Raw genomic sequence first — 25,392 nt, forward strand, 5'->3', positions numbered from 1 at the left:
GCATGACTTGGGCTTTATTGTTGCTTATAATTGTGAGACTGTCGTAAAAAGCTGGGGTCATAAACAAGCAAAGCAAAACCATTTAGAAGTATTCTAGAAAATATATATACAGTTCTGCAAATACATTAAGCACTATTTAGAGGTACTGTACATGTTTGAGTAAAAACTACATTTTTGACATCACTCCCAAATTCCAATCTTGTTATTTTAGAGCATTTGTTTTCAGAAGATGAATGGTTCAAATACACCCCCCCCACACACACACACACAAAACCCTAATGTTTTCTAGGCTCTTAATTTTTTTCCCAGAGCTGCATATTAATAATCAAGCAAAAGACAGAGAGATTGTGTCAGTATCACCAAATGTGATCTTTCTGACTAATTTCATGAAATCAAAACATGCCCAGATTGCAGATGTAAAAGATAATCATCCTTTAGAAAACAACAAGGAATCTTTGCATTTATTGTCATTATGTCATCAATGCAGATCCCTTGTAACTACCATCCGATCCTGACAGCACTCCTTAATTATTCACGGCCATGTGCTCCTATGACTTATCATGGGTCATTAAGCCTGAAGAGAAGAATTCATTTTCCAGTTTACGGAATGTTGTCACATTTGAATTCCCGCTGTCAAGAAAGATAAAAAAAGGAAAGTTTCTGCCCCATCACCTTGCTATTAGTGCTTCATCAGACACACTCTCCTACAAGCTCATTTCTCATGTACATGATTTGCTGGCAAAACATCTTAATGTTGATTTATGACTGAATATGTTGTGTGTAAATGACCAATCTTGTTCCTCGTTATACAATGAACATTTAATAAACACACGAGCACTTGAAGTGGAATCATTCTGCAGAATAAAACCATCTGGTATTTTTGTTATTCTGTTCCAAGAAAGATTCATTTCTCGCATAATTGATTGTACAGCATTACTAATTTAATCTATATTGAATTTAAAAGTTTATTACTGTGGTTAAAGTTTGCGCCACCTAAAAATTAAATAAAAAAATAGATAAATAAATAAGTAAATAAATAAATAGATCCGATTGTGCAGATATACCGTAGCTAATACAGTCAGTGATTGTAGGTCATGATTTGTACTAGTCTGTCTAAATACTAAATAATTGAATAAGTGAAAGTTTACACCTTAAAAAAAAAAATATATATATATATATATATATATGTGTTTGGAACGTGAGAGGAAGCTGGAAGAGCAATATATGCCGACTCCACTGCATCATCTGAGTCAAGATGTGAACACAGAATCTCATGACCGTGAGAGACACAAAATGTACGCTCCGGTGACAACTTTTTAAAAATGTTTATTTATTCATTTATTTCTATTTTATTTATTTTGAATTCGCTGCCAAGCAAGAAAGGTGTTACACTACTGGATCACTTTCTCACTGCCCAGAACAGGATGAATAAGAGATAATGAGTCAGAAATGTGTTCGTTTCACAGGTGCAAAGGTTAGTTAACATTGTTCACAACACTGACTGAATCATGACTGGAACATTAAAGGTTGGAGTGATCTAATTCTTCTCTTTGTGTAGTTTGGGCTCGCAAGAAAATCTCTTCAATGACCCATCTTGCAAAATCTAAGTCTCAAGATGATGAGTAAGTGCTCAAAGCCATGTAATTGCATCCTTTGACTGTTGCGTGGATCAAGGCATCTGTGGGATTATTATTCTTTCACAAAGTGGCATCCATCACATCATAGCAAAACGAATTGATCGCAAACACGTGGGAGTTGCGGTGTTGAATCAAAGCGGCGATATCATTACTAAATAGAGATTCTTTTAGAAATGGAGTTTATAATCTAGGAGATGTTGAGCCGAAGCGGATGTGAAGCAATTATATATACAGAACCAGTCAAACGTTTGGAAACACCTTCTAATACTCATCGCTGCATCTGCCTAGCCATGCAATGTTAACAAAATGGGCAAACAAAAAATAATCAGTTATGGCCTCTTGACAAAGGCACTCAGAAAGAGCAACCTGATCCTTGAGATTCTAAAAACGATACAATTTGAGGTGCTGGTCACTGCGGAGCTTCATTCAACGGAGCACAAATGAGCGTGCGCATGAGTAACATCAAAGAAGATGCCTGAAAGCCAAACATTTTGTTTGCCATCCTTTTGATCTTAAAGCGGCAGACAGGACATGGCAGCTTGAATAGCGTTATTGGCAATCCTAAGGGGGAATAAAAACATCTTCAAAACTTTTAAACCAAAATACTAGGTCATTGTTTTAAAGAATGAATCGTTCTATGTTTGCAGTGAAATTGCACAGGAATGCTACAAAGTATCAGGAACGGATGATCATCTGAAATATGTGCGTGCCAATTTAGAGCCATTACTAGAATCGGAGCCGATTGTTGGGGGGGAATTTGGGGCTAGAATCTGGTCGATAATCCTATCATGTGAACCAGGCTTTACACTTAAAACTTAAAACTTTCGTTCCTTGATAGTGTTGACTGCAGCAAATGACTTCCGGTTGGACTCAAAACTTTAGGTTCTACCTTTTTCCTCTTAGTTTAAAACGTCTTACCTTAACTACAATCAATTAGATGTAGAATCAATTAGAATCATGGTCGGTTATTGCACCTTTTGTTGCTACAAAATCCTTGTTGTGTCAATGAAAACTGCAAAAAAGCATTTTTTTTTGTCAGATTAGATGCTTCGACAAAATCCTTGTTGTGTCAATGATAACTGCAAAAAATTTTTTTTTTTTGGTCAGGTGAGATGGTGCTGCAAAATCCTTGTCTCAATGATAACTGCAAAAAACAAAATTTTTTTTTTTTGTCAGATTAGATGGTGAATTTTGAACACCAGAAGCTCACGTTGTTTAGGCTAATCAAGACAACGGATGTGCAACGAATTGTTGCATCTAGCCAGCATTATACAATTCTCCAGGCCAATTGAGAAATGGCTTGCTCCTTCGGTTGCTGTCATTGTTAATTTTCCCTTGTTCGAGTCCTCTCTGATGCTGGTGTCCCTGTTGTTTCTGCCTTACAAGATCCCCAGACCTCAATCAATGAGGATCTCAACCACGCTTGACTCTCACTATTTATGTATTTTTTACATTGTGTCCGCAGTAATCATAAAAAGTCCTCAGAAAAATAAAAACAGATTCCTGAAACTTGGCTGAAGTTCAGCCACCACTGCATTTCACGTTGTTGTCTGCCCTCTTGCTGTAATTAATTTAAATTAAGTTAAATTTATTTTATTAACCAGCATCCAGGATGCCATGCCTATCCATCTCTGTCAGCCAGACTCACTTAGTTCATTTTCAAAATTTTGGATGGCTTCTGTGCTTACCACTGAGTCGATGTGGAGTACAACACAAATAGAAATTCATTATTGAAGAAAGGCCATTACTAGTGCAAGTAAAGGGTGTGTATTTTTGTGTAACAGTAGAGCAGTTATTTGGTGACTTTTGGCCGACGATTACTCTCCACCTCCATTTAGCGGAGAGCATTTCACGGTCATGTCATCAAGAATAGCTCGGACTGAAAGCTCTCTGCATTCTCCCACACCGTGCTGAAGTACCTATGATGTATTTCGTTTTGACAGTTCTCTTCTTGTTTGGCTTTGGTGATGGGAATGGAGAGCTTGTTTTTTTTCCCAGCTGAGCAAAATGACGGCTGATGGCTTATTCAAGTGCACAATGCCCTCGCTAAGCTAAGCTGATCATGACAGGGCCCTGAGTGCTCTTTCGCCGCTAAAGCTCGGCCCCCAGAAAATGAGCTGCCTCCCACATGAGGAACAGGCATCTTAAATGCTAGGCACGTATGGTGACCCTGTTCCAATTTGGATGCCAATTTGCAGGTCTGTGGCCTTAAGCACACAGAGTAAAGAACAGGTTGTCAAGATTTCTTTTTTCTTTTTTTTTATGAATAATGACATTTTTAAAAAGTGCAATGTGTAATGGTCAATATGTTACAAAAAATGCACCTGGATGACCTGTTGTTGCTGCAACAGGAATGTTGACCTTGCGGGAATAACTGAATCTCCTTAAATTCAAATTTAAGTCAGAAATTATCAAATAAAAACATGAAGTAACTAAAACATTGTTTTCCTGTTCATGCACTGAAGTAAATGACTATATTTGACATAGTGAGACGCTTAAGTTGGTAGGTGTTGGTCTAATAGAGTTTCAATATTATTAATTACAGTCCTAACATTCAACACACACAAAAACACGTACCATTTGAATAAAATATACACATGAAATAAAGTATCTCAAGCTGTTATGGTCATTTGAAATTAGCTTGCGTTGCATGTCATTTAAGCAAACGTCATGTCAACTATATATTGTTTTCCTACTTCTTTTGCTGGTACATAAATTGAAACACAATATCTTGCAGGTATTATAGTTTGTGTTCCTTCTATTTGTCAGAATGGGTTGTAGCCATACTGATAAAGCGTGGACATTGCTCCGTTCATTAGATTGTGCTAGATTTGGTTTTGTTTCTGTTCTGACTCATCTAAACAGAGTCATTAAAGAAATAAGAGTACAGAGGGGGAGCAAAAAGCCACCAAAAGCTGCTTTTGAAGCACTGCAAAGTCCAGCGCAACGTGTACAATACGGCTGTCTAATCACACACCCTAGTACTAGAACAGTCCTTATCTGGCCTAGCCTTTGCACCTATAATAGATTTGTTGCCACGGCACCTGATGAGGATCCTGCAATGGCCTGCTTAAGACTATTTTCAGGACAATTGGGCCCTTGTGGCATGGCAATACATCTGATTGAAGTTGCTGTAACAACATGAAATCCCATTTCGTTAAATGGTCAGGTCGCGACATTGCGCAACACAGACATGCTTGTGCTCAAATGCACACATACACACGCATGCACGCACACACACACACGCACACACATACACACATACACGAGGGTGACCACTGGGATCCTAAATGTCAGCGCACCATAGGTGACGGCTGCTGTGAATTAATGGCATGGGAACTCCTCACTGCCGTCAACACCATTGCTTATATTGGAAATCCATGTTTCATGTTAATACCATTTTTCTCCAGCCTAATAGACCAGAAAATGTCCCCCATCAATTATACTTGAAATAAACCATACCCCCATCAGAGTTATTGAATCATGGTCTGTCGCAATTCATGTCTAATTTTATACCAATGATATCTGCTTTATAAATCGGCCTCTCACGGGTTTGTAGAGTACTTGTCCATTGTGGTCTTTCGCATTTAAAAGTCTTGTGTTGGCCCTGAATGATAAGCAGTTTGAGGAGTAATGGTGGCAAAGCAACATAATGGAGGAATCCGAGGCCAGCGCCGCACCTGGGAGACACTTCTCATCATTGCTGTCTGGCACCAAAGTCACGGTGTGAGCCTCCTGATGCTCAGCACTTGCTCAACCTGAGACTGGATTTGAATTTAACGAGGAAATGACCGTATTTGTTATGTGTGGGAAAAGGCACCTGAGGCGATCCAAATTGAAAGAGTAATGGGGCTGACGTCAGGAACGGGATTCAGCACAGAAAGCCTCAACATTAATTCATCAGGGATTGTTTTTGATCAATAGCACCGGGGGATGTTCTGAAACAGGGTGGGCAATACATCATCAAGTCCAACTCATTGCGACTCTTGGAACAGTACCTAATGCACCTATAACTTTTCATCAATTGCTGCAGCTATTGTTCACATCAAAGTTGATTTAGAAAAAAAAATTCCTTGAGCAAGACAATGACTGACATGGACTGACCTGACATGGGAATGTTTGCATTGTGGGACTAGCAACAATGAACTGGTAGTATTTTCTACTTTTACATTACAAAAACTTGGAGATAAAATAGTGATATTCTGCTCTTGATGAAATGTCAGGACAGGACATCCTGTCTCTGTCATTGTAAGGGACATCCAAGTCAGCGAAACAGAGGTTCAATATTTGCCAATAATTCCTAAATGTCTTTCCTCCACCCCAAGGGGAAGATACTATGTTAGGAGTCAATTCAAAGAATTTCATGGAACAAATATTACATTGTTATTTAGGTGGTAAATCGGCTCCTGATATGTTTAGGCTAGCAATGGAGACTTTGCTGGAGTCAATCACTTCAATCAATCAAAGCTGTCGTTACTCAAGAAGAGTCATCTTCATTTGCAGCAGGGTATCTACTGTGTAAAAAACATCACTTCTTTACCTTATCATCGTAGTCGCAGAGGACGAGCAAATTACAGTGGCTTGAGTCTGCATTTCCTCAGTGTTCAGGTGACACAGCCCCACTTGCTCAAATCCATAATTACATGTACAATTTAGCATTCGGGTGGCTGAAGGGACCTTGATTGCAGCCTGTGCAAAGGAAAACGACAGAGGTAGGTGGCGGTTGAGTGGAGGAGGGATGAAGATGGCAAAGGATTTGATGAATACAGGATCTTTCTTGTACAAGATGTTCAAACAGATCACGACAGGGTTGACGCCAGCAGAAGGAAATGACCAACATGCATAATAAAGCAAAAAGCTTTCAAAACCAGATTTTGTTTTATTCCAAGGCTCCGGTCTCATCTTTTGTGCACTCTGCAGACGCAAACAGTCACTGGCTCTTTCATCTTTTCATTTGGTTGCTGCGTAATTAATGACTGGCTGACTTCCTCTAAGAAAGCACTTTGTGTAAGGTACACTGGCGCGCACAAGCGTGAGCACAGGTCACAGACAGCCAACATCCTCCTTGCACCCCGCAAGTTTGGACTTGCTTGTGTGCGTGTGACTTGTTTCAATTATTAATGCAATGTGCACAAGCACGTGCAGCACCAATGTCCTGTAAATGCGCCTCACCTGTGACGCATGTGTAAACTGTCTAGCTACACTTCTTAGCAAATTTATTAGACCACCTGGCTTGAACAGATTGTCCAGCATCCGTAACTGTTCTAATGGACACTTTCATTGTGCAATTTATTGTGGGTCACCCTAGCTTGTTCTCACTGTAAGCTATTAATCTTTACAATTATGTCAATAAAACATCCAAGCATTAAAATATGAAGGAGTAGTTCTCTGTCCTGGAATGTCTAATCATTGTGGCATTTGAGTGTCAAGCCCTCAAGTGATATTCAGTCACTTGGCAAAGGTCTAAAATTGAAATATTGCCTTGAGATATTATTTGATGCAAGAGTTGAGACATTTCGAGAACAAATGTGTTCTGACTTTGGGGGAATATAAAGCACATACAGAGTTAACAAACCCTTCAATAGGTACACATTAAAAGAACTATAGAAGAGCTACATTAAAAAAAACGTTCATTCAGTCATGACCCACAGGTGGTGACTATAGGAAGGTGTGTCAGTGGAATTTGAAGTCATTTCCCCACCGGGTCAAGCCAGGTTGGCAGCGCTCCATTCCCGTTATACAGAGTATTGATGGTGCAGTGATTCCCACTTCGGGGAGGTCGGACGGTGTACCAGAATTTCCTCAAAGCCTTAACTCATCCCGTGCCTGAGTATTTATCTTTGTGACAGCCAAAGCGGCATTCCGCTTCACCAACTGTTACCCATCGGATGCCTCTGGAGCCCCACAGGCCACAAAAACCAAATCGTACCTCTTCCTGAGCTTGACCCTTACTGCTGGTGGTTTGCCCGAATCTGAGTCGTGCTTTGTGTGGTCCCTCACCTTGAACCCACAGTCATTCCTATGATCATTGGGACTGATAAACTATTAAAAAAACTAATGGTTAATTTAAGGAAACTTGTTGTTTCAGAAATATGATCAAACTGATAGCGCTTTGCATTAATCAGTATGCAAAAAACAAAGTCAGTTTCAGTAAAATTGGTGACCCCTGATATACATCATAAACCAGGCTATATTATTTGATACATTCGTTCAGCCTTTGCTTGCCCAACAATTTAAATTTATTTCTTTGTTTGTTCTTTTTAGGGTTTTTTTTAGGGGGGGGTCAATTATCTCATCACATAATTAGATATTTGAGTAAATAATAAAATTGTGACTGTTAGGAAAATACTCTTTTGCCCTCTGATTGGTTGTTCAGAGCAAAACAAATTATAAAACATGTCTTTAGCAATCAGCATATATTAATACATTTCATAATCAGCATCTCTGGTCAGTGTAAGGTATTTCATTTCAATATTTTATGTTTATCGCATCTTATTAGATAAATATTCATTTTAAACTGTTTTGTATATTATTGAAGGTTTTGATGGTTGCAACATAGTAGTGATGGTGTTAAGAGATGGATTGCTTCAGATGAGTCCTCTTTGAAGGCCCAGGTACTAAATGCATGTACTAATGCTGCTATTTTCACTGTAATTACTGCAATGAAAAAGTACCTGTATTTGTATAAAAGCATGGTTGATGAGCATGTCACAAGCAGGCATGTGTGAAAGGGCTGACACAGATTATGATGTCGCAAAAGTGCTAATTAGAACATCATGTCACCCAGCAGCAACTTTTTAGTGTTGTCAAAAGCTGCAAATAATTTGAAAAACTGATGTAATCACTCTGACTGCAATGCACGACCATACAACCGGTGCCTAATGATAGACAAAAAAAGCTACATATTGACACTTCTAAATGTATTTTCCATACCACAGGAAACGAAAATGAGACGGTAGACCCGGATGACTAATAAGCCATAAAAGTCAAAGAAAAAAGCATCAATACGTTACTTGTGATTTTAGTCGATATTTTTCGAGGAAGTATTTGTTTAGAGTCAGAGGGTGACATTCTAAAGCGTCAAAGGCAGACTGGCAGCTGGATAGCATTAAAAATATAGAAGAGAACATCTGCCATCAAATCGTGCCCAGGATTGCGGCTCAAAAAATATGTTATGGCATCCCTTTGAAAGCGTGCCATCAGAGACTTCACATGCAAAAGACAGTTAACAATGATGTTTATGTTCATAATTATAGTAATTCACTGTTGGCTGAAAAATATGCGCTTGGGTATTAAATGCTTACAAACTGCCCCACTCTTGCACCCATTGAATATTGTCAAAATGCATTTCATCAAAACAGACATCATTTATTATTCTGCTATTACATAATTTATTCTAACAAAGTCTTACATTTTAAGCATAGGACAGACACAAACAATCATCTGCGTTTCCAGGTTCCCTTGTAAAGTGTTGTTACTATGACTAACGGTATGCTGTGATTATGTCTGAACAAAAAGGAGATCGTGTGCTGAAAGCAATGGGAGGGAAAAAAAGTGTCATTATTGTTCTGGGGCTTTTATTTAACCAGCTCACCATTTGATACCCAAGAGAACAGACTCTGAAATAATTATCTGTGCGAGTGTTTTCTGATTTGCATCAATGTCCAACCAGTCCTTTTGCATCTGAATAACAATTTAAACACCTTCTCCAAACCAATGTTGTCATCGCTGTTTGTTGATAACACTGTATTAGTCTTAACATGTCATTCCAGTCTTTCTTTTCTCTTTTGTTGTATCATTTTCTCATCAAGGATATCTGCAAAATTGGCAATTGTAGTATCAGAGTAGTAACATTTTACTACACTCTTAAAACTGCTGGGTCAAAAATAACCAAATTTGGGTGAAAAATTGGGCCTACAACCTTGTACAAAATAACCCCAAAAATGTTTTTGTTTTTATATCCCATTTTTAACCTAACAGGTTTAAGGGTGTATGTTGAGCATTTTTAAACTCATTTAGTAAAAAATTGACATTGACAAATTCTGAATACTCTCTTTGTGTCTTATTAGGTGTTATCGTGTTAATGGGTATCCAATTATCGGTTGTCACTGGCACCAAATGTTTCCTTGCCAGAAAAAAATGTCAGCTGAATTCCAAGAACATCAACACTAAGCTTGATAATGATAATAGCGTGTTGGTCGTGGTTATAGTATATGTATGTATCACATATTATGTTTTAAACCATGTACACCATGACTGTATAGGCAGCGTATTATTCTGCTCAGAGGTGTTGTAGTTTTGTTTTTAATGTATACACATTGTTTTGTACCGTATGGTTAGATACTTTGCTCGCTTGCTTAAAAAGGACAATGGAGAAATGAATGAATGAACGGATGGATGGATGACAATTTTGGGGGCTACTAGGATTCAATTTAGGGATGGTTGAGCACACCCGAAAATGGGATAGACGCATGTGTGTTGCACAACAAATATACAGTAAATTTGACCAGCATTACCATTTGGCGCTTAACTGCAATTTGCATTGGTTACTTGGAAAACACAGAGGGGAGGCAAAGTGTATTTAGTGCTGAGTCATTGCAAAAAGTGACATTTAACTTCTGGCGTCATTTCTTTTTATAAAGGTGTTGTATGTTTTATAAAGTCGGTGATGAGCCATCAGTCCTCCTTCCCACTTGTAAAGCTCCGGTGAAGCAGCAAGATTTGAACTTTCACCACACTATTGATGTGTAGCTCCTCTGACATCTGTGACCAGGGGAGGTGGGTGATGATGACGCTGATCATGTGCCTGTCGCACTTTGTTTACCTAACTGTCAGCTGGGAGGGACACAAAGGTTCAATTACCCAGAGAGCACTGAGCTGAGGGGGGCACAATTCCAAAAGAGAGAACACATTTGACGACCGATGTCAACATGACCAGGTGAGTATCCATGTTTTTTTCCCCCCTAACAGATATTCCTTAAAATGGTTGCACTCACACATAAATGTGATAGTAGCGGCTGCGTATTTGTCCTATTCTGCTTTTTCCATGTGTCGCTGAGTGTGGAATTGACAGGCTTATACGGCAACTTTACCACCCCAAACTTCCCCCAGCCATACCCTGACAACACATACATGGAGTGGAACATCACTCTCCCACAGGGCCACAGGGTCAAACTCTATTTCACCCACTTCAGCATTGAACCCTCAAATCTGTGCGAATACGACTACACCCAGGTACGACCTTCTTACTCTATTTGATTGTTGGTTACAAGTGCCTTGACCCTGTCCAAACAGGTTTTGGCAGAGGGCAATGATACCGTGAGGTTTTGTGGAGAAGAAGAGAAGAACGATGAAAGTTCCCCGAGGAACACCGTCATCCTGTCAGCCGGCAACCGCATGTCAGTGGTCTTTAGGAGTGACTACTCTAACGAGGAGCGATTCACTGGCTTCCAAGCATTTTACACCTCTGAAGGTGATGTAGAATAGTGACACCTTTTTTTTTTTTTGCATGCTTGTTACTTGTTTGAACCTGGCTGTTTTCTTTATCCTCGTCAAATTATAAATTGTAAAATAGCCTCTTGAAAAATTATAACTTAGATTTAGTAACACACTCACACACGCACGCACGCACACACACACACAGTCTCAAAGAATAATTGATCTATTTGATGTCCTGTCTTGCTATCGAGCTCAGGTTTAAGATTCTTCAGTAAAAATGTCCTTTTTAATTGGACATCTAAAAAGAAATGCCGATATACGACCTGGGGGCTTGCTGCAGCCTTGACCCTCAAACTCCAATTAAGACCAATCTTATGCAATCAGTTGATAACCATGAAGAAAAAGAGTCACCCAGCATGATTCTTCTTTTGCGTCTTCTGCAGATATCAATGAGTGTCAGTCCAGTATGCATGAGGGGAGAACTTGTGACCATTTCTGCCACAATTATATTGGTGGCTATTACTGCACATGCAAGCCAGGATATCTTCTTCATCTCAATAAAAGATCTTGTACAGGTGAGCAAGATGATGTCTGACTTTATTATAAAAATTATACTACATAATATAATATATAATATAATCTATCTATGTATCTATGTATCTATCTATCTATCTATCTATCTATCTATCTATCTATCTATCTATCTATCTATCTATCTATCTATCTATCTATCTATCTATCTATCTATCTATCTATCTATCTATCTGTCTGTCTGTCTGTCTGTCTGTCTGTCTGTCTGTCTGTCTGTCTGTCTATCTATCTATCTATCTATCTATCTATCTATCTATCTATCTATCTATCTATTATATTATATTATATTATATTATATTATATTATAATTATATATGAGGTGTAGATTTCATTCCAGCTGGCATGTGTTGAGAAATTATAGTCAAATTGCATAAAGCATTCGATCTCTGCCAACTGCCAAAAGACGAGGTAATTACTGTTGATTCTCCAGTGAGAAGCTACATCAAATTGGTATTAAAAATTGATACCTGTATGCAACACTAATATTGTGCTGACATCAGGTAATGCATCACAATTACTGATTTGACGTGCCTTGACTTGATCGTTATTTGCTGGGGGAGGATGAATGGAGACAAAATAAATCATGCAATGAATAGGCAAAAAAGGATTATCTGCCCACAGATTTTACTAATTATATAAATGACAACTTTTGTGCAACCATCATTTGTATTGTCTGGGATATCTGCACACTTGCTGCGTCAGTAATGCAAACTTAATGAATGGCATTAATTATGGCGCCAAAAGGAGTCGATTAAAATATGTACGACTCTTTATAAAAAAAAAATAAAAAAAAACTCTTTTGTTTTTCCAAACAACTTCAGTCAAAGAAGCCATTTGGAGATGTTTCTAAATTAAAAGTTGAAACGCTATCATTCTGTACATAATTGGTTGGCTACATATTAAGATCATAGCTGGCCAATGCTCACTTACTGTCTAATTTACGGTATATGTTCTCCAAAGGCAATGTTAGGCATATCGTTAATACCGCCATCATTTGGGTGACGCAGAGAGCGGCAAAAGTAGTCACACTTTTTTAAGTATTCAGTAAAAATACTTGACAGATCGGTGAACTATGACAATAATCAAAAAGCAATACGTTATGTTTTTCAGATTGGATAAAAAAATTGGAATGCTGGCACCTGCTGTTTTTTTTTTTTTTTTGGGGCAGGCAAAAAAACAAAATACATTGTTGAAACATTCTTGGAGCCCTCAACATTGAATAAGGCCATGGATGACTTTGGTGCGATTGGTTGCAGCAACGTTTTGTGAACACAACTGGAACTAACACAGCAGTATGTTTGAATGTTGTATCCCAACAGTGCCATGCCTCAGCCAAATGTTGACCAACCTGTCAGGACATCTGACAAGTCCAGGCTACCCAAACCCATATCCGCCCATGAGTCACTGCAACCATACCATCCGTCTTTCGGTGGGCTACAAAATAATCCTGGACTTTATGGAGCCTTTTGACATAGAGGGGCACCCAGACGTCCCCTGTCCATACGATATGTTGAAGGTTAGTTATGTGACTTGCGAGTCGTGACCCAACAATGTATTCGTCCTCATGTGTGTCGCTGCCTTCACCCTGCTAAATTGATGTACTGTTGGGTCATGTGGTTTGCTGCATATTCACCGCCAGTAGTATGTTTTATAAATCACCCTCACTGATTGTTATTTGCAAGGTTTCGACAGCGGTACGAGAATACGGACCGTACTGCGGAGCGACAAAACCAGACAGCATCCAAGACGGAAGTCATCAAGTAAATGTTGCATTCAGGTCTGATTCAAGTGGGAAAAACACAGGATGGATGATCAAGTACACGAGTATGAAGTCCAACTGAAACTTGAATCTGTAGAGCACGGGTGACAAACCTAAGGCAGAGGCGCCAAATCTGGCCCGCCACATCATGTCATATGGCCCACGAGAGCAAATTATCTGCATCGATTTGACTTTTCTTGCTAAAATATCCAAGTTACCCAAATTGTCTTCTCTTTTTAAAACCTTAAGGTATTTAGTCATGATGTAGCCAGTAACAAAAATGTGTTTGACACCCATGGTTATGTATTGTAGACAAAACAATATTTGGTGTCGAGGTATTTTTGTTGAATTGTATATTTTATGGGAATGAAGAATGCCCTTGGTTTCACAATTGAGACCATATTTAAAATAAAATGTTTTATGATGATCTGTGATCGGACTGGGTCTTTGAAATACCGTGGTAATTCTTCAGTGTGAATGAGCTGATCAAATAGTGCTTTGTTTTAGTTGCGACACAGAGGCATTTAATGCCCATCAGTTCACTTTCAGTGAGAGAGAAGGGGGAAAAAAGCAGCATTTGAGCTGTGAAAGCCACTTCTTTAACCTTCATCCATTATGCCGTTTTCTCCTACCTAATTTCAGCTTTACTTCTCTGCCAAAACAGTTATTATAGGGTGCTCCACTATAATGAAATTGCTTCTAATTTGGCACTTTGCACTTGCTCACTAACATTTAATCCGTCTCCATCGAGCAAATAGGGCAAAGGAGCACATGAAGAGTAAGTGTTGAGGTGCCAGAGAAGCACCCTTGTATTAATTTAGTCATTTCTTTTTATGACGTCCTCTGTGAATAATGTGGAATTTGGCTGACATTATGACAAATCAGCATATAGTAACTGTTCCATTTCTTCATTCTGTATAATTTTGGTTTCAAAGAAATTACTGGTGTTGCGTCCATCAGTTTGTGATAAGAACTATCGCTGACTTAAGATGCAGACTACGACAATGTGCTAGCGACTGATTGGACACTTCCTTATGCTTATCGCTTGTTAACACAAGGAGGAGTTCAAAATAATTCAGAATCAAGCATGAGTTAAAAACAGTGGACCAAATAGTTCCAAATACTGTTGATCTCAATAGGAAATGTTTTTAGAAAGTGAACAGAATATTTTTTTTTTTCAATGCAAACATTGTTGACAGTTTCAGACTACACAATATGATTGAAAAATGTACTCGTGACACAATCGGCTGCTCGCACAGCAGCCCAGTCGGATCTAATCCCACAGGAATTACGCCCACCATGACACCCATAAAGGTGTCTAGCAGTAGCATGCTGCCTGCCGACTTACTTCTGCATCATATGCATGAATTTATTGACAAAATACAGCCACAGCCACTGATTATAAATGACTTATTCTTTTTGACAGAAACAGTAGTATTTTTCTCCCAGACAAATATATTCTACTCTTATGTAGGTTGACATTCAAGACATTACAATGTATTTAAAATGTTACCCATAGAAAATACTATCAAGTGAATTGGCTGAAATGGCCAGCATCATAAAAATGTGTTCATGAAATATTTTAAGTCAACAATTACCATATTAACAAAAAGAATTAGTATGTCCAGAGTGATGCTTCCATTTTGTGACGTTTAATAGGAAATCCAGGAATGAAAAACGCCTTGCGGTTTTTACTGGAAATGACTAATTCTGTTTATAACTAGTACTGATTTACACTACATTCTGATTTTCACAATGAGTACCATGTCCATTCTGTGTCTGTTGCTATCTCTTCACACTTTTCGTCATAGCTGGTACACTTCAATGGTCTCCTGTGATATCACCCATGATGGCTTGAACTCTCAAATTTTATCTTACTTCTTGGAGTATTTGTTGAGGTGTCCCACTCTATAAAGATGCGATGAGTTTTTTGCAATAAAGTCCAAAATACAAACAGTACTGTACATGTGTTGCAGCGGGCATGTGAGGGGAAGTCAAGTGAGAGTTCCAGCTTTAACGGACCGTGTTGTTTACGTCACACATATCTTAAATACTTACGAACAAGGTCATGGAGACCTCGGTGTGCGCAAGGCTCACCCTTGTGGATAAATCGAACGTATGTGTTAGCTGGAGAAAAGATGATGTCGTACATGACTCACATGGACCTGCATTTTGTGTCTACTAAAGCAAAAGATAAGTTTCATAATAATGGTATTATAGACTGCTGGCTTGACATAATTCAAGGATGAAGCAGAATCTTTGTTACCCACACATGTTGCCTGGGTGTGTGCAATGAAGCTTAACATATACAAAGTGATGAACATCTTATCTTGTCTAACTCTTTATTAGGAAAATGATAAATTAGTCTGCGCACTCGACTATAACGCGATATCAAGCAGGGTCGTGCTCTACGCAAATGTACAGTCACTATTTGCATACTGTATATCTTGGAAATCATTTTGCTCCCCCCCCAGATCTTGAGATGCATTTCTGTCACTCAATCAATCAGCCGTAACACAGAAACCCGACAAGATAAAAAAAAACGTCATTACTGTACTTAGAAATCAAACGTGCAACATAGGAGTGGTCACGCCCATCCACGCTCCGATTACAAATATTACGTACTGCCACAAAAGCACAAAATTGTTTTGAAAGTAAGGCGGAAAAGTGTTGTCTGCGTCACGGTCTACATTCTGAGCTGGATTCTCGTCTCTGGTGACCAGTCCAAGCTGGTACACCACATCTTGCCTTACGTCAGATGGAATAGACTCCAGATTGATGACAGAATATAAGAGATAACTTGCATGGAGCACTTTATGGACAGATGGGAAACATATCAGGCAGTTACCAGGATATGTCAAGGAAGATTCAGTATTTAAAAAAAATGACTGGCCTCAATCAAGAAACTAAGAAAAAAAGCACATCCGCATCTGATTCTCTGAGGTCAATTTCTTCATATTAAAGTCAACTGTAATGTTCCCTCTTATCAGCAGACATTAAATTACACACAAAAGCTTGTGATGTTCTTTTCACATCTAAATAGGGAATATCTGTGATTGTTGTCAGACTTGTGCATAGCCCTCCACTTCTGCTTGAGGCAAAAGCATTGAAGTGGTTTGAAAGTTGTACAAAATGCTACAAACACCAACCTTGTTGACATTTATACGAGATCCGGCTGTAAAAATAGTATCAGTAACGCAATGCGAATTCATTCTGCTGGCCCTGAAGCAGTCCACGTAAGCAGTTATGAGTCTGTGCTCAAGTAAGGTAAGAGACTATTTCCCCTGTTAAGGCGGCGTTGCTTGGCTCTCCTCGTCGTTCTTCTCAGGAGGCGGCTGGCTGCTGCCCCCTTGCGGTACGTTGCCCCTCATAGATTGCACGGCCTGGACCTGCTGAAGACGTCGTTTTAGCTCCGATTCACAGTCTTGAAGCAGGGTCGATGTCCTGACTTTGTCCCAGCCTAGCACCTGCTGCATAGCTTGCTCCCCTTTGGACACCACCATCTTTAAACACAAAGTGTTTCGTTTTAATAGAAATACCTCAACAAAAATACAAAGCGGCCTCTTAGGTTGGACGTGCCTCAAGTTGTACAATTCATAATTTTAAGATACACACATTTTATTTAAGGTCAAACCTAAAATAAATTGGATTTAGCCCTACCCAACATAATTTGGATTGGTCCAACCATTTTCCACTACAAAGAAGGTGTACCTTGCTCAATGCTTGAAAATGTACTGAAGCAACTAGTTTGAAGTTGCACTTAATGATTCAGTGGAGTGAGAAAATCCGGCAAAGAAGGGGAATGAGGACTTAACGTGGGAAAACCTATTAAGGACATGGCACTGAAGAACCTGCAGCTCCTGCGATCAACGAGACATGTTTTAAGGTATTCATAATGTATCGCTTCAGCCTGCATGGAAACACGACTGACCAACTCCAACAAAGCCATTGTACCAAAGAAAAAACAAGGGTGGGCAGGGAACATTATAAACTTATTATGAACTAGAAAGCACTTGAGTTATACCAACACACACATAATGCTCAATCAAGAAAGTGCCAAGAACTGCATAATGTTGTTACCTGGAGATCTTCAGTGCACAGCCTGGTTTCTGGGCTTGTTTTTCCTTTCAGGACCATCAAAGTCCTGGAAGTGAATCCTGACGCTTGATCCACCTCCATTGCGTCAGGCACATCAGCACCTACAGTATTTGCAACATAAACAGATGAAATGGTCGCTCGCAGAGATTCTTCAATCGCTTCACGGAGATCAGACTATTCAACTGTGACAATAGTTCCACCTAGTGGCATCAGGGTGACTTTTCTAAAATAAATGCAGCACAACTAAGGTTCGAGCTAAACCTGCCACAAGTCTCACATCTACAGAGAGTTAAAAGCTCTCAATCAATTGAACATGCATGCTTTTGAAATGTGGCAGGAAGCCACAGTAGCTTGGAAAAACCCACGCAAGTACAGGGAGAACATGCAAACTTTCCACAGGAAGGCCTTAGTCAACTGTGGGGCTGCTGTGTTTGCCACAACACCAATGTGATGCCCAGTTGTTACGATTTTGATTCGTGTAAGATTAAGATTTTTCATTTTAAAAAGAAGTCGCTTTCAACCTACCTCCCTCACTGGGCCGCCTTGTCTCTTCCTGTGGCTGTACGTCTTCTTTCTCCACTGCTTTGATGAAGAGTTGGAGCAAATCTTTTGATTGCCTCTCTTCCTCCCGACGGTCTAAAACCATCTGTAGCGTTTCCTGTAGGTTCTCAGTCTTCTTTTCTTGGAAGCCGAGAGCAGAAGCAAGCTCAGGGCGGGGGACATCCACCAAGCACTGGAACATGTGACACAGATTTTACACAAAGTACTCATTTAGATGACACATAATGGAAGACAGTGTTTGTATTGGCTTGTGCAGATACTGTACCTCAGAGAGAGGGTATCTCTCTCTCTCTCTCGCTACGCGCACGCACACACACACACACACACACACACGCACGCACGCGCGCGCGCGCGCGCGCGCACGCACACACACACACACACACACACACACACACACACACACACACACACACACACACACACACACACACACAGTGACAAACAGGACTGGCACCTGTAAGTCTTCCTCACACATGAGGATGATGCTGGCCAGGTCTTGTTTCAGCTGCAAGGCCAAGTCCAACCATGGTGTAGTTCCATCAGTTGCGTCCACAGTGTCGCTGCTCTCAAGTATCACGGAATCCCTTGCCATCCACGCTGTGCCACCATCAACTGCAATGGAAGGCACAAAGAGGTGCACAGAATGCCATTCAAATTAAAAAAGCATAACAAAAATCAAAATAAAAAGATAAGATAGTAAATAATTTTAAGGCTGAATCAAATAGGCTCACCTCTGCGAAGTGGCGACCACGTTTCCTTTTCATGCAGCAACATGAACTTTGTGTTTAAGGGTAAACACCAAAAATAGGCTTCGTCCTCAACTATTGTCCCATCATCTTCTAAGACCACTGTGACTGGGTCATGTGGTGTGAAACCAAGAAACTCACTTCCTGAAATGAAACAATTGGACTTTGATGATATCACAAGAATAACGTCACTAACATCTTTGAATGCTTCTCTCACCTGTGGACATACTGATCAGAAATGCTTGTGTGTTGAGTTGCTTATTTGAAAAGAAAAAAAATAGTCTCGATATCACTACAATATCATATTGAATCCCGGCAAAACTTTTGGCCAACGCCTGGTGATGACTAGCATTTAAGGAATGAGAGGACAGGAGGGAGGTATGTTTTTCACTCGTTTCACGTTCAGCTCCAGCAAGTTTCAGCACGTTAGAAATGTAGTGAGACAAATAGCCAGCTCTTGATCATGGATAAGATTCTGCGGCCACGACAGCAGTGCTGAGACGACTGTTAGTAACAAGTCAATGTAGGATTCATTACTGCTCTATACATTATAAATAAAAACGATGAATGCGGATCACAGAGTCGTTCATATGAAACAGTTTTAACATTAAATTCGATGTTAGCCTTGTTTTTTTGTGCACGGGCTTTACAACGTTTTTAAATCAAGCGAGGCATCAACAAAGTTGTGTTTAAAATGTGCATCATCTCACCTTTAACCTTCAGCTCCTCAAGCGAAGGAACGACCAGGCCATATGACTTCTGGCGTGTAAAATTGCACACCTTACACGGCCTGCGATCCGCCATTGTGCGCAGAAACGTAGAACTATTATGGTTATTAAGAATCCAGGAGCGCTCTCAGTAGTTGGCAGTTTCGAATACAGGAACGCTGTTGCCGAAAGGAATTGTGGGATATGTAGTCCCTTTTGCGTACACATCACTTTCCCCTAAAAGTACAGTAGCTACTTTCCGAAAGAAGCTATATGTTTAAACTGTGGGTGGAATGCATGCCCCGTTTCAAATGCAAACTATATCTATATATTTATTGAGCCAATTCAAATTTAATGTTTGGGTTTCGGTCAGCGAGTGCGCTTGACTTTGAGCTCAGACAAAAGCAATCAAACACCGAGCAGCCTTATTGCTAAGTGCAAGATGGCATCCACGGACCAGTCTGATCCACCAGCACAGGTCAATAATGTCACTTGTCTGTTAATATCCATAGGCACGAGCATGCGCTCTTGCAGCGTGCACTTTGTTCTTTAAATGCCACTACATTCGGCCTCGTCTGGCTGCTTTCATTCTGGAATTATTAGCATAATAGCTAGCTAGCAATGTGCGGTAGCTCTGGAAAGCGTTCAAAAGTTGCAACGCCATAAATGTCATCAAACCATTTTTGCGTATTATTTAGTCATTAGAGCAGAGGGACTCTGTCATGAACTGTGTCATGGACTGTGTTGATGTACAGTTAACAAGTTGACCTCGTCAAGATGGCAAGGTTTGCTGTCTTTGTGATTGTTTATTAACTTCCGTACCCCGTCGACTACTAAATCAAATGAACACAAGCACCTTCCCTTTTTTGTGGTGCAGTAAAACGTTAAAACGTGGTGCACCATCCAAGATTGGAAGTTATTGGACTCAGATTCACAATGTTGACATTTTTGATGTCACGTGCATGGAACAGGGAAGCAAAGGTGTTGTCATTGGCCTTTTCTAGAAGTTCAATATTTAATATAAATGCTCAGTCGTGACACTTGTTCATTTCCCATGAGTGATAAACACGCTTTGGCAGCCATCAATAGCTTATACTCATTAATAAGGCGTAACGTCCCATAGTTGTTGCTTGAAAGTATCCTGTGCCTTTGCAGAGGAAGGTCGATGGGTTAACAGGCGCTAAGTGCGATCCCTCGCTACTTCGCGTTTCGTTTATCGCGGCTTCACTACATCGCGGATTTTTTTTCCAAATTAAAAAATCATTACACATTTCAGCATTCACACACAATTTCTACAGAAACTCTACATTTTGTCATCTTAATCATTGACAGTCTGTCAGCTACTGGTCAATACTGTAGGTTGGGAAACAATATCCTCTTAACAAATCTGTAACTGTTAAGGTCAGGTAAGTATCTGTGATTAATAATTAAGCACAAGGACTTTGGTTCTGCGGCATCAAACATGACCAAGTTGATACATGCACTTCATCAGTCATCCAGCAGGTGGCACTCTAATACTGTTTCTTGTTTACACCCAGGCTGCCCTTCCTCCTGGTAATGATGCGCCGGCTCCCCTCAGAGAAGCACTGGTAAGAAGTAAACTTTTCACTCATTAAAAACAACTGACTAGAATCTCTAGCAGAAATTCAGTTTACAGTTTCTTTAAAGCAAGCACGTATAAATGAGAGCATATTGGATATTTTTAATCTCATGTAATCAGGAAACCGTGTTGTGATGAATATGTTTTAATAAATAATGGGCGTTATACTGTTATTTATATGGTATATACTGCATTTGCAGTATCTCATCAGAAAGGAAATCAGTGGTAGTGATTTGCAGAAAGATACACATGGAGCAAAGTTTTAAACAAAGTTTCAATACATCGCTTACATATAGGCGGTAATGCCACAATGCATGAGTGCAGATGTTGCATATGTCTTAATTTGTGGATTAGTGAATTAAAACAGAGCCAATCATAAAATGTGCACGAAATGGTAAATATTGGTAGACCTGATATAGCCTAGATTAGATCAGTGGAAAGTTTAATTTGTACACAAGCAAATTTAAGCTCTGTTTTCTGATCCCCATTAATGTTTTTTATTATTATTTTTTTTTTAATAAGATTCAAGATTAACTTTTGTTTCCTTATTATTAAATCCAGGTAAAACCCACCATCTGCTCAGAAAGTTGCAACGTGCTTTATAGCACCTCCTACTCGTTACATTGAAATAAATTTAACATACATCTGCCAATATAAATTTTCCACCGGCTGAATACGGAATTTCTAAAAAGTAAAACTTCTCTTACGGTGTAGCAACCCCACGGCTGAGCAATAGAGAGAGTGACTGCATCATATCAACTCATTTAATGCAAGAGGTGAATGCAAGGTTGGCAACATTTAAAGTCGTATCATCACTTTTCAGTGGCGATGTGTAAAGTGTTTAAATGTACCCATAAGCAAGTTTACATGATTAAAGACAGTGAATTGTTGTTGCCAAGCAGTGTACTGTACATTAAATGTCCTTGTATGGATGCAGCATAGCATCCAGGTTAGGAGTTGGGTATTGTTTAGCCAACATGTCTCAATGTCATTCACCATCATTCACATCCCCTCGCAGCCCCCCCACCACATCATGCCTTCATGCCAAGGCTAATTTAATCCTGGGGTTATTGATTGTGGGAGCATTCTCTCAGGCTTTCTTTCAATTTACTTCAATTTCATCATCCCATATCGCTTCAAGACGGCCTTCTCAAAAAGGGGCAGAAATTCTTGTTAGGAGGGTTCTGATTCGAGACTGGTTGACAAGCAGCAACCCACCCACCCCCCACCGCACTCCATACACATACATGCACGCACATGTACACGCGCGCGTGCACACACACACACACACACACACACACACACACACACACACACACACACACACACACACACACACACACACACACACACACACACACGCGACTGCCCTCACTTGCGGTCCCTTTTCTCCTTTCTCTTTTTGATGAGCTGCTCTTTCCCAGTTAAGTGGATTATTACAGTAGGGATAATTCTTGTCACATGGCATTATTTGGATGCGGTGAATAATTGAAATTTGTGTCTGAAAGGATTTTATCTGGATGAGAGGAAAGGGAGTGCCGGCAGGGTTGGGAGGGCATTGAGTGAGCGAGCTAGCAAGAGAGTGAGAGACCAAGAGAGAGCGAGACCATGTGCACATTTGTATAACATTTACGTGCACGTGCATGTCAGACTGGGGGTACCAGTTCAGTTTAGGGGTTCTGATTTAGCCTCGACCAAATCAGTAGGCCCGAGCACACTGCACCACGTGGGCTTTCCTTTGTGGTAACGGATGTCCAGCTGAGTTTAAGTATTGCCAGAGAGAGAGAGAGAGAGAGAGAGAGAGAGAGAGAGAGAGCAAGAGAGAGCAAGAGGGCGAGGATGGGAGAGACTGGGACAACCATGTTTGACTGGTGTACCAGTTGCTGCCAGCCGCTCGTGTTGCCTCCAGCGCTGCTCTTTGCCGACTACTCAGCCCGACTTTCTCTGCCCCCCCCTTCCTACCGCTCGCCACCTACCGCTCAATGGTGCCGCGCCGTCGACCCTCCCTAGCTTCTTCTTGTCTTTCATACCTCTGTGCTAAGAGTTTTCTTCTCTGCCATTAAAGTATCTCAAATGTAATTGTCTTGAATTTAACAGGCCAATAAATACCGGGGTCAAAATAAAATAGCGTGAAGTGGGCCAATGGAAAAATTTGTAAAATTTTGGTGGAAACCATATTTATGGCTAAATAGTAAAGTAGGACAATCCCTGTTTTGTCATTATTTATTTTTATTATTAAGTTTAACTTTTGCTCTAAGGACAACATAGTGAAACTACAGTTATGTATTATTGTTTTTGTATTCTTATATTTTTAAAGGTGAGTCTATAAATATTTGCATCACTAAGCAAAATGTTGATCCAACTTATGAAGTCTTTATAGTGACTGTGTGAGGATGTATGAAATATAAACTGAGGATGTTTTTTTGAAATTTATTTTTAGAGCACGACAAAGAATTGTAGAAACATCGTTGCTCTCGCTGCAACTTCAAAAGCCCCTCTTCCCCAGGATATTTAGCGACTATGATGAAAAATTTAGTGAGCGTTAAATAAGCTGCTTTGAAGTGATCAGTTGCAGCTCAGCAGTCTCCAAATTTCTGTCGCCCTTCCGCAGCCGCCGTCATACTACAGAGGTTGGGTGTTAAGCACTGGAGTTGGCGGGGGGGCACCTGAATGTGTGTGCCAGCAATAATCAGTACAGCCACAAACATGAAGGCACCTCTGCCAGTGCTCTCTCCTTTTGACTCTGAAGCCTTTATTCAGCAGAATAGTTTACTGCTCTTCCCCTGCCAGCTGTGCAGGCTGATGTTCTTTATTTGTCACCCCCAAAAAGAGATTTTTCTATTCTTTGTGTGTGTGCGTGTATGTGTGTGTTATGTAAAATTGTATCACATGCTAAGTCTCAAGTCATGACAATTCTTTAGTCTCTCCTCCTTATTTTGCAGTTTTTCACACAAGAGTACACTCTCTTAATGTCTGATGGATTTAAAATACTCAAATTTTAAAACTGACACAAGTAAAAAAATGAAAGAACATTTACTGCACATGCTTTTGAATCGTGGACCAGCAGAATTAAAAGGAATCTTTAGAATAAACCAGTGTTTTGTTTTGAGCTATTTGTGGGAGTTTTTAGCTGTGTTTTGGGGCCTTTATCCTTTGAGAAAACCGAGGATTTGCATCCTGAACTGAGTTTTCTGACACTGGCAATCACGTTTTGTTCCAGTGTCTTAATTGTCGTTAGAGTTCATTGTACAGTCATACAGTCCATTCATTGTGTAGCAAAGCAGCCCCAGAGCACAAATGAACCTCCTCCATGTTTCACAATTGGCACAACATTATTTCGTGTTTCTTTTTTTTTTTTTTTTTTGCACCCGTATTTCCCAAAAAATGACCATTGTGGATTTTTTTTTTTTTTTTGCCGGCAGAGTACCAAAAACTTTGTTTTCATGCACAAGCAAACAGGTGTTTGTCTTTTTGCACACATATCAGGCCTAGCTAAAATAATCTATATTTTAGAGAGTTATTATACCCTTTACAATAAATGCCTCAGTAACGCCCCATATAATGTTCCCCTGTAACAGCCCAAGACCTACTGAAAAAGTCTTTGGAGCCATACCTTAAAACCAAACTGGAAGTTGGCCATTTTGAATTTCAAAATTTCAAGCTGTGGTTGTTTAGCATGAATATGTAAAATGATTATTATTTTTCCTTTATTTTGTGATATGCCATTACTCCATTATGCCATTTCTCTATTGTGCCAGGACCCCAAAGTTGCCAGTTTTTTGAGGGGCCCTTTATGGCTACTCGCAGCTCTTGTAATTTTCTTCTCCTAACATTCTGATTTGTCAAAAGAAAAGTTTCAAAAAAATACCGCGGAAGTTCTCATCTCTGTTAATTCATACTTCACATTCATCACTTTTTAATATTCATTATTTCAAATTTTAGGGCTTGCAAGTTGCAGCACTCTCCAAATTAATTATTTGGGAGTCACTGATGATTCTGCTATGTTAACTCAATTCTGTCAGGAAACTAGGCTACCATTTAGTTAGTCAAGGGAACCTTCAGAGATCTTTCCTTTTTCCTCTTTGCTCATTACTTTCATTGTAATTGTAATCCTTTATTGGAGTTGTCTGCCGTAAAGGAGAGTTATGGTCCGAGCGGGGGCAAGAGGCTCAGAGATATTTCATGATTATTGAGGAAGATGGTCACTAGGTGGCAGGCACTAGTTTGGCCTCTGTGTAATTACTGGGTGTGGAAG

At 39.8% G+C, this 25,392-nt stretch overlaps 3 protein-coding genes across 7 annotated transcripts in view; 2 read left to right on the forward strand and 1 right to left on the reverse strand.

Moving 5' to 3' along the window:
* Positions 1–10,498: 10,498 nt before the first annotated feature.
* Positions 10,499–13,852, forward strand: masp2 (mannan-binding lectin serine peptidase 2). 5 transcript variants are annotated; one of them, XM_037271215.1, is made up of 6 exons: positions 10,499–10,575; positions 10,749–10,871; positions 10,932–11,109; positions 11,519–11,650; positions 12,986–13,182; positions 13,349–13,852. In XM_037271215.1, the coding sequence occupies exons 2-6, from the start codon at positions 10,770–10,772 to the stop codon at positions 13,505–13,507; spliced, it is 768 nt and encodes a 255-aa protein (XP_037127110.1). In that variant the 5' UTR covers positions 10,499–10,575; positions 10,749–10,769; the 3' UTR covers positions 13,508–13,852. The 5 variants fall into 5 exon arrangements, with proteins under 5 accessions (XP_037127110.1, XP_037127100.1, XP_037127091.1 ...); XM_037271205.1 differs by having other exon boundaries at positions 10,513–10,575; positions 10,711–10,871; XM_037271196.1 differs by having other exon boundaries at positions 10,516–10,575; positions 10,652–10,871.
* Positions 13,853–15,750: 1,898 nt separating this feature from the next.
* dffa (DNA fragmentation factor, alpha polypeptide) lies at positions 15,751–19,734 on the reverse strand. Its single transcript, XM_037271167.1, has 6 exons — positions 19,541–19,734; positions 18,816–18,974; positions 18,539–18,696; positions 18,049–18,256; positions 17,506–17,624; positions 15,751–16,928 (listed from the first exon to the last, which is right to left on the reverse strand). Exons 1-6 carry the CDS (start codon positions 19,632–19,634, stop codon positions 16,713–16,715), a joined length of 954 nt encoding a protein of 317 aa, XP_037127062.1. The 5' UTR covers positions 19,635–19,734; the 3' UTR covers positions 15,751–16,712.
* Positions 19,735–19,888: 154 nt separating this feature from the next.
* pex14 (peroxisomal biogenesis factor 14) overlaps positions 19,889–25,392 on the forward strand; it is a 45,608-nt gene continuing 40,104 nt past the window's right edge. The window contains exons 1-2 of the mRNA XM_037271157.1: positions 19,889–20,015; positions 21,076–21,126. Of these exons, the coding sequence (XP_037127052.1) occupies positions 19,980–20,015; positions 21,076–21,126 (87 nt within the window). The 5' untranslated portion in view covers positions 19,889–19,979. The remainder of the gene's footprint in view (positions 20,016–21,075; positions 21,127–25,392) is intronic.

The sequence above is a fragment of the Syngnathus acus genome, chromosome 2, assembly GCF_901709675.1.
Source record: "Syngnathus acus chromosome 2, fSynAcu1.2, whole genome shotgun sequence".
In the NCBI taxonomy this organism is placed as follows: Eukaryota; Metazoa; Chordata; class Actinopteri; order Syngnathiformes; family Syngnathidae; genus Syngnathus; species Syngnathus acus.

Bases quoted from the DNA above. Each gene is read 5' to 3' on its own strand.
- masp2 (XM_037271179.1), top strand. From the start codon at position 10,620: ATGGTTGCACTCACACATAAATGTGATAGTAGCGGCTGCGTATTTGTC. The intron at 10,872-10,931 runs GTACGACCTTCT...CTGTCCAAACAG, and splicing joins GCGAATACGACTACACCCAG to GTTTTGGCAGAGGGCAATGA. The intron at 11,651-12,985 runs GTGAGCAAGATG...GTATCCCAACAG, and splicing joins CAATAAAAGATCTTGTACAG to TGCCATGCCTCAGCCAAATG.
- dffa (XM_037271167.1), bottom strand. From the start codon at position 19,634: ATGGCGGATCGCAGGCCGTGTAAGGTGTGCAATTTTACACGCCAGAAG. The intron at 18,975-19,540 runs GTGAGATGATGC...GTTTCATTTCAG, and splicing joins TGAGGAGCTGAAGGTTAAAG to GAAGTGAGTTTCTTGGTTTC. The intron at 16,929-17,505 runs GTAACAACATTA...TTGTGTTTAAAG, and splicing joins TGTGCACTGAAGATCTCCAG to ATGGTGGTGTCCAAAGGGGA.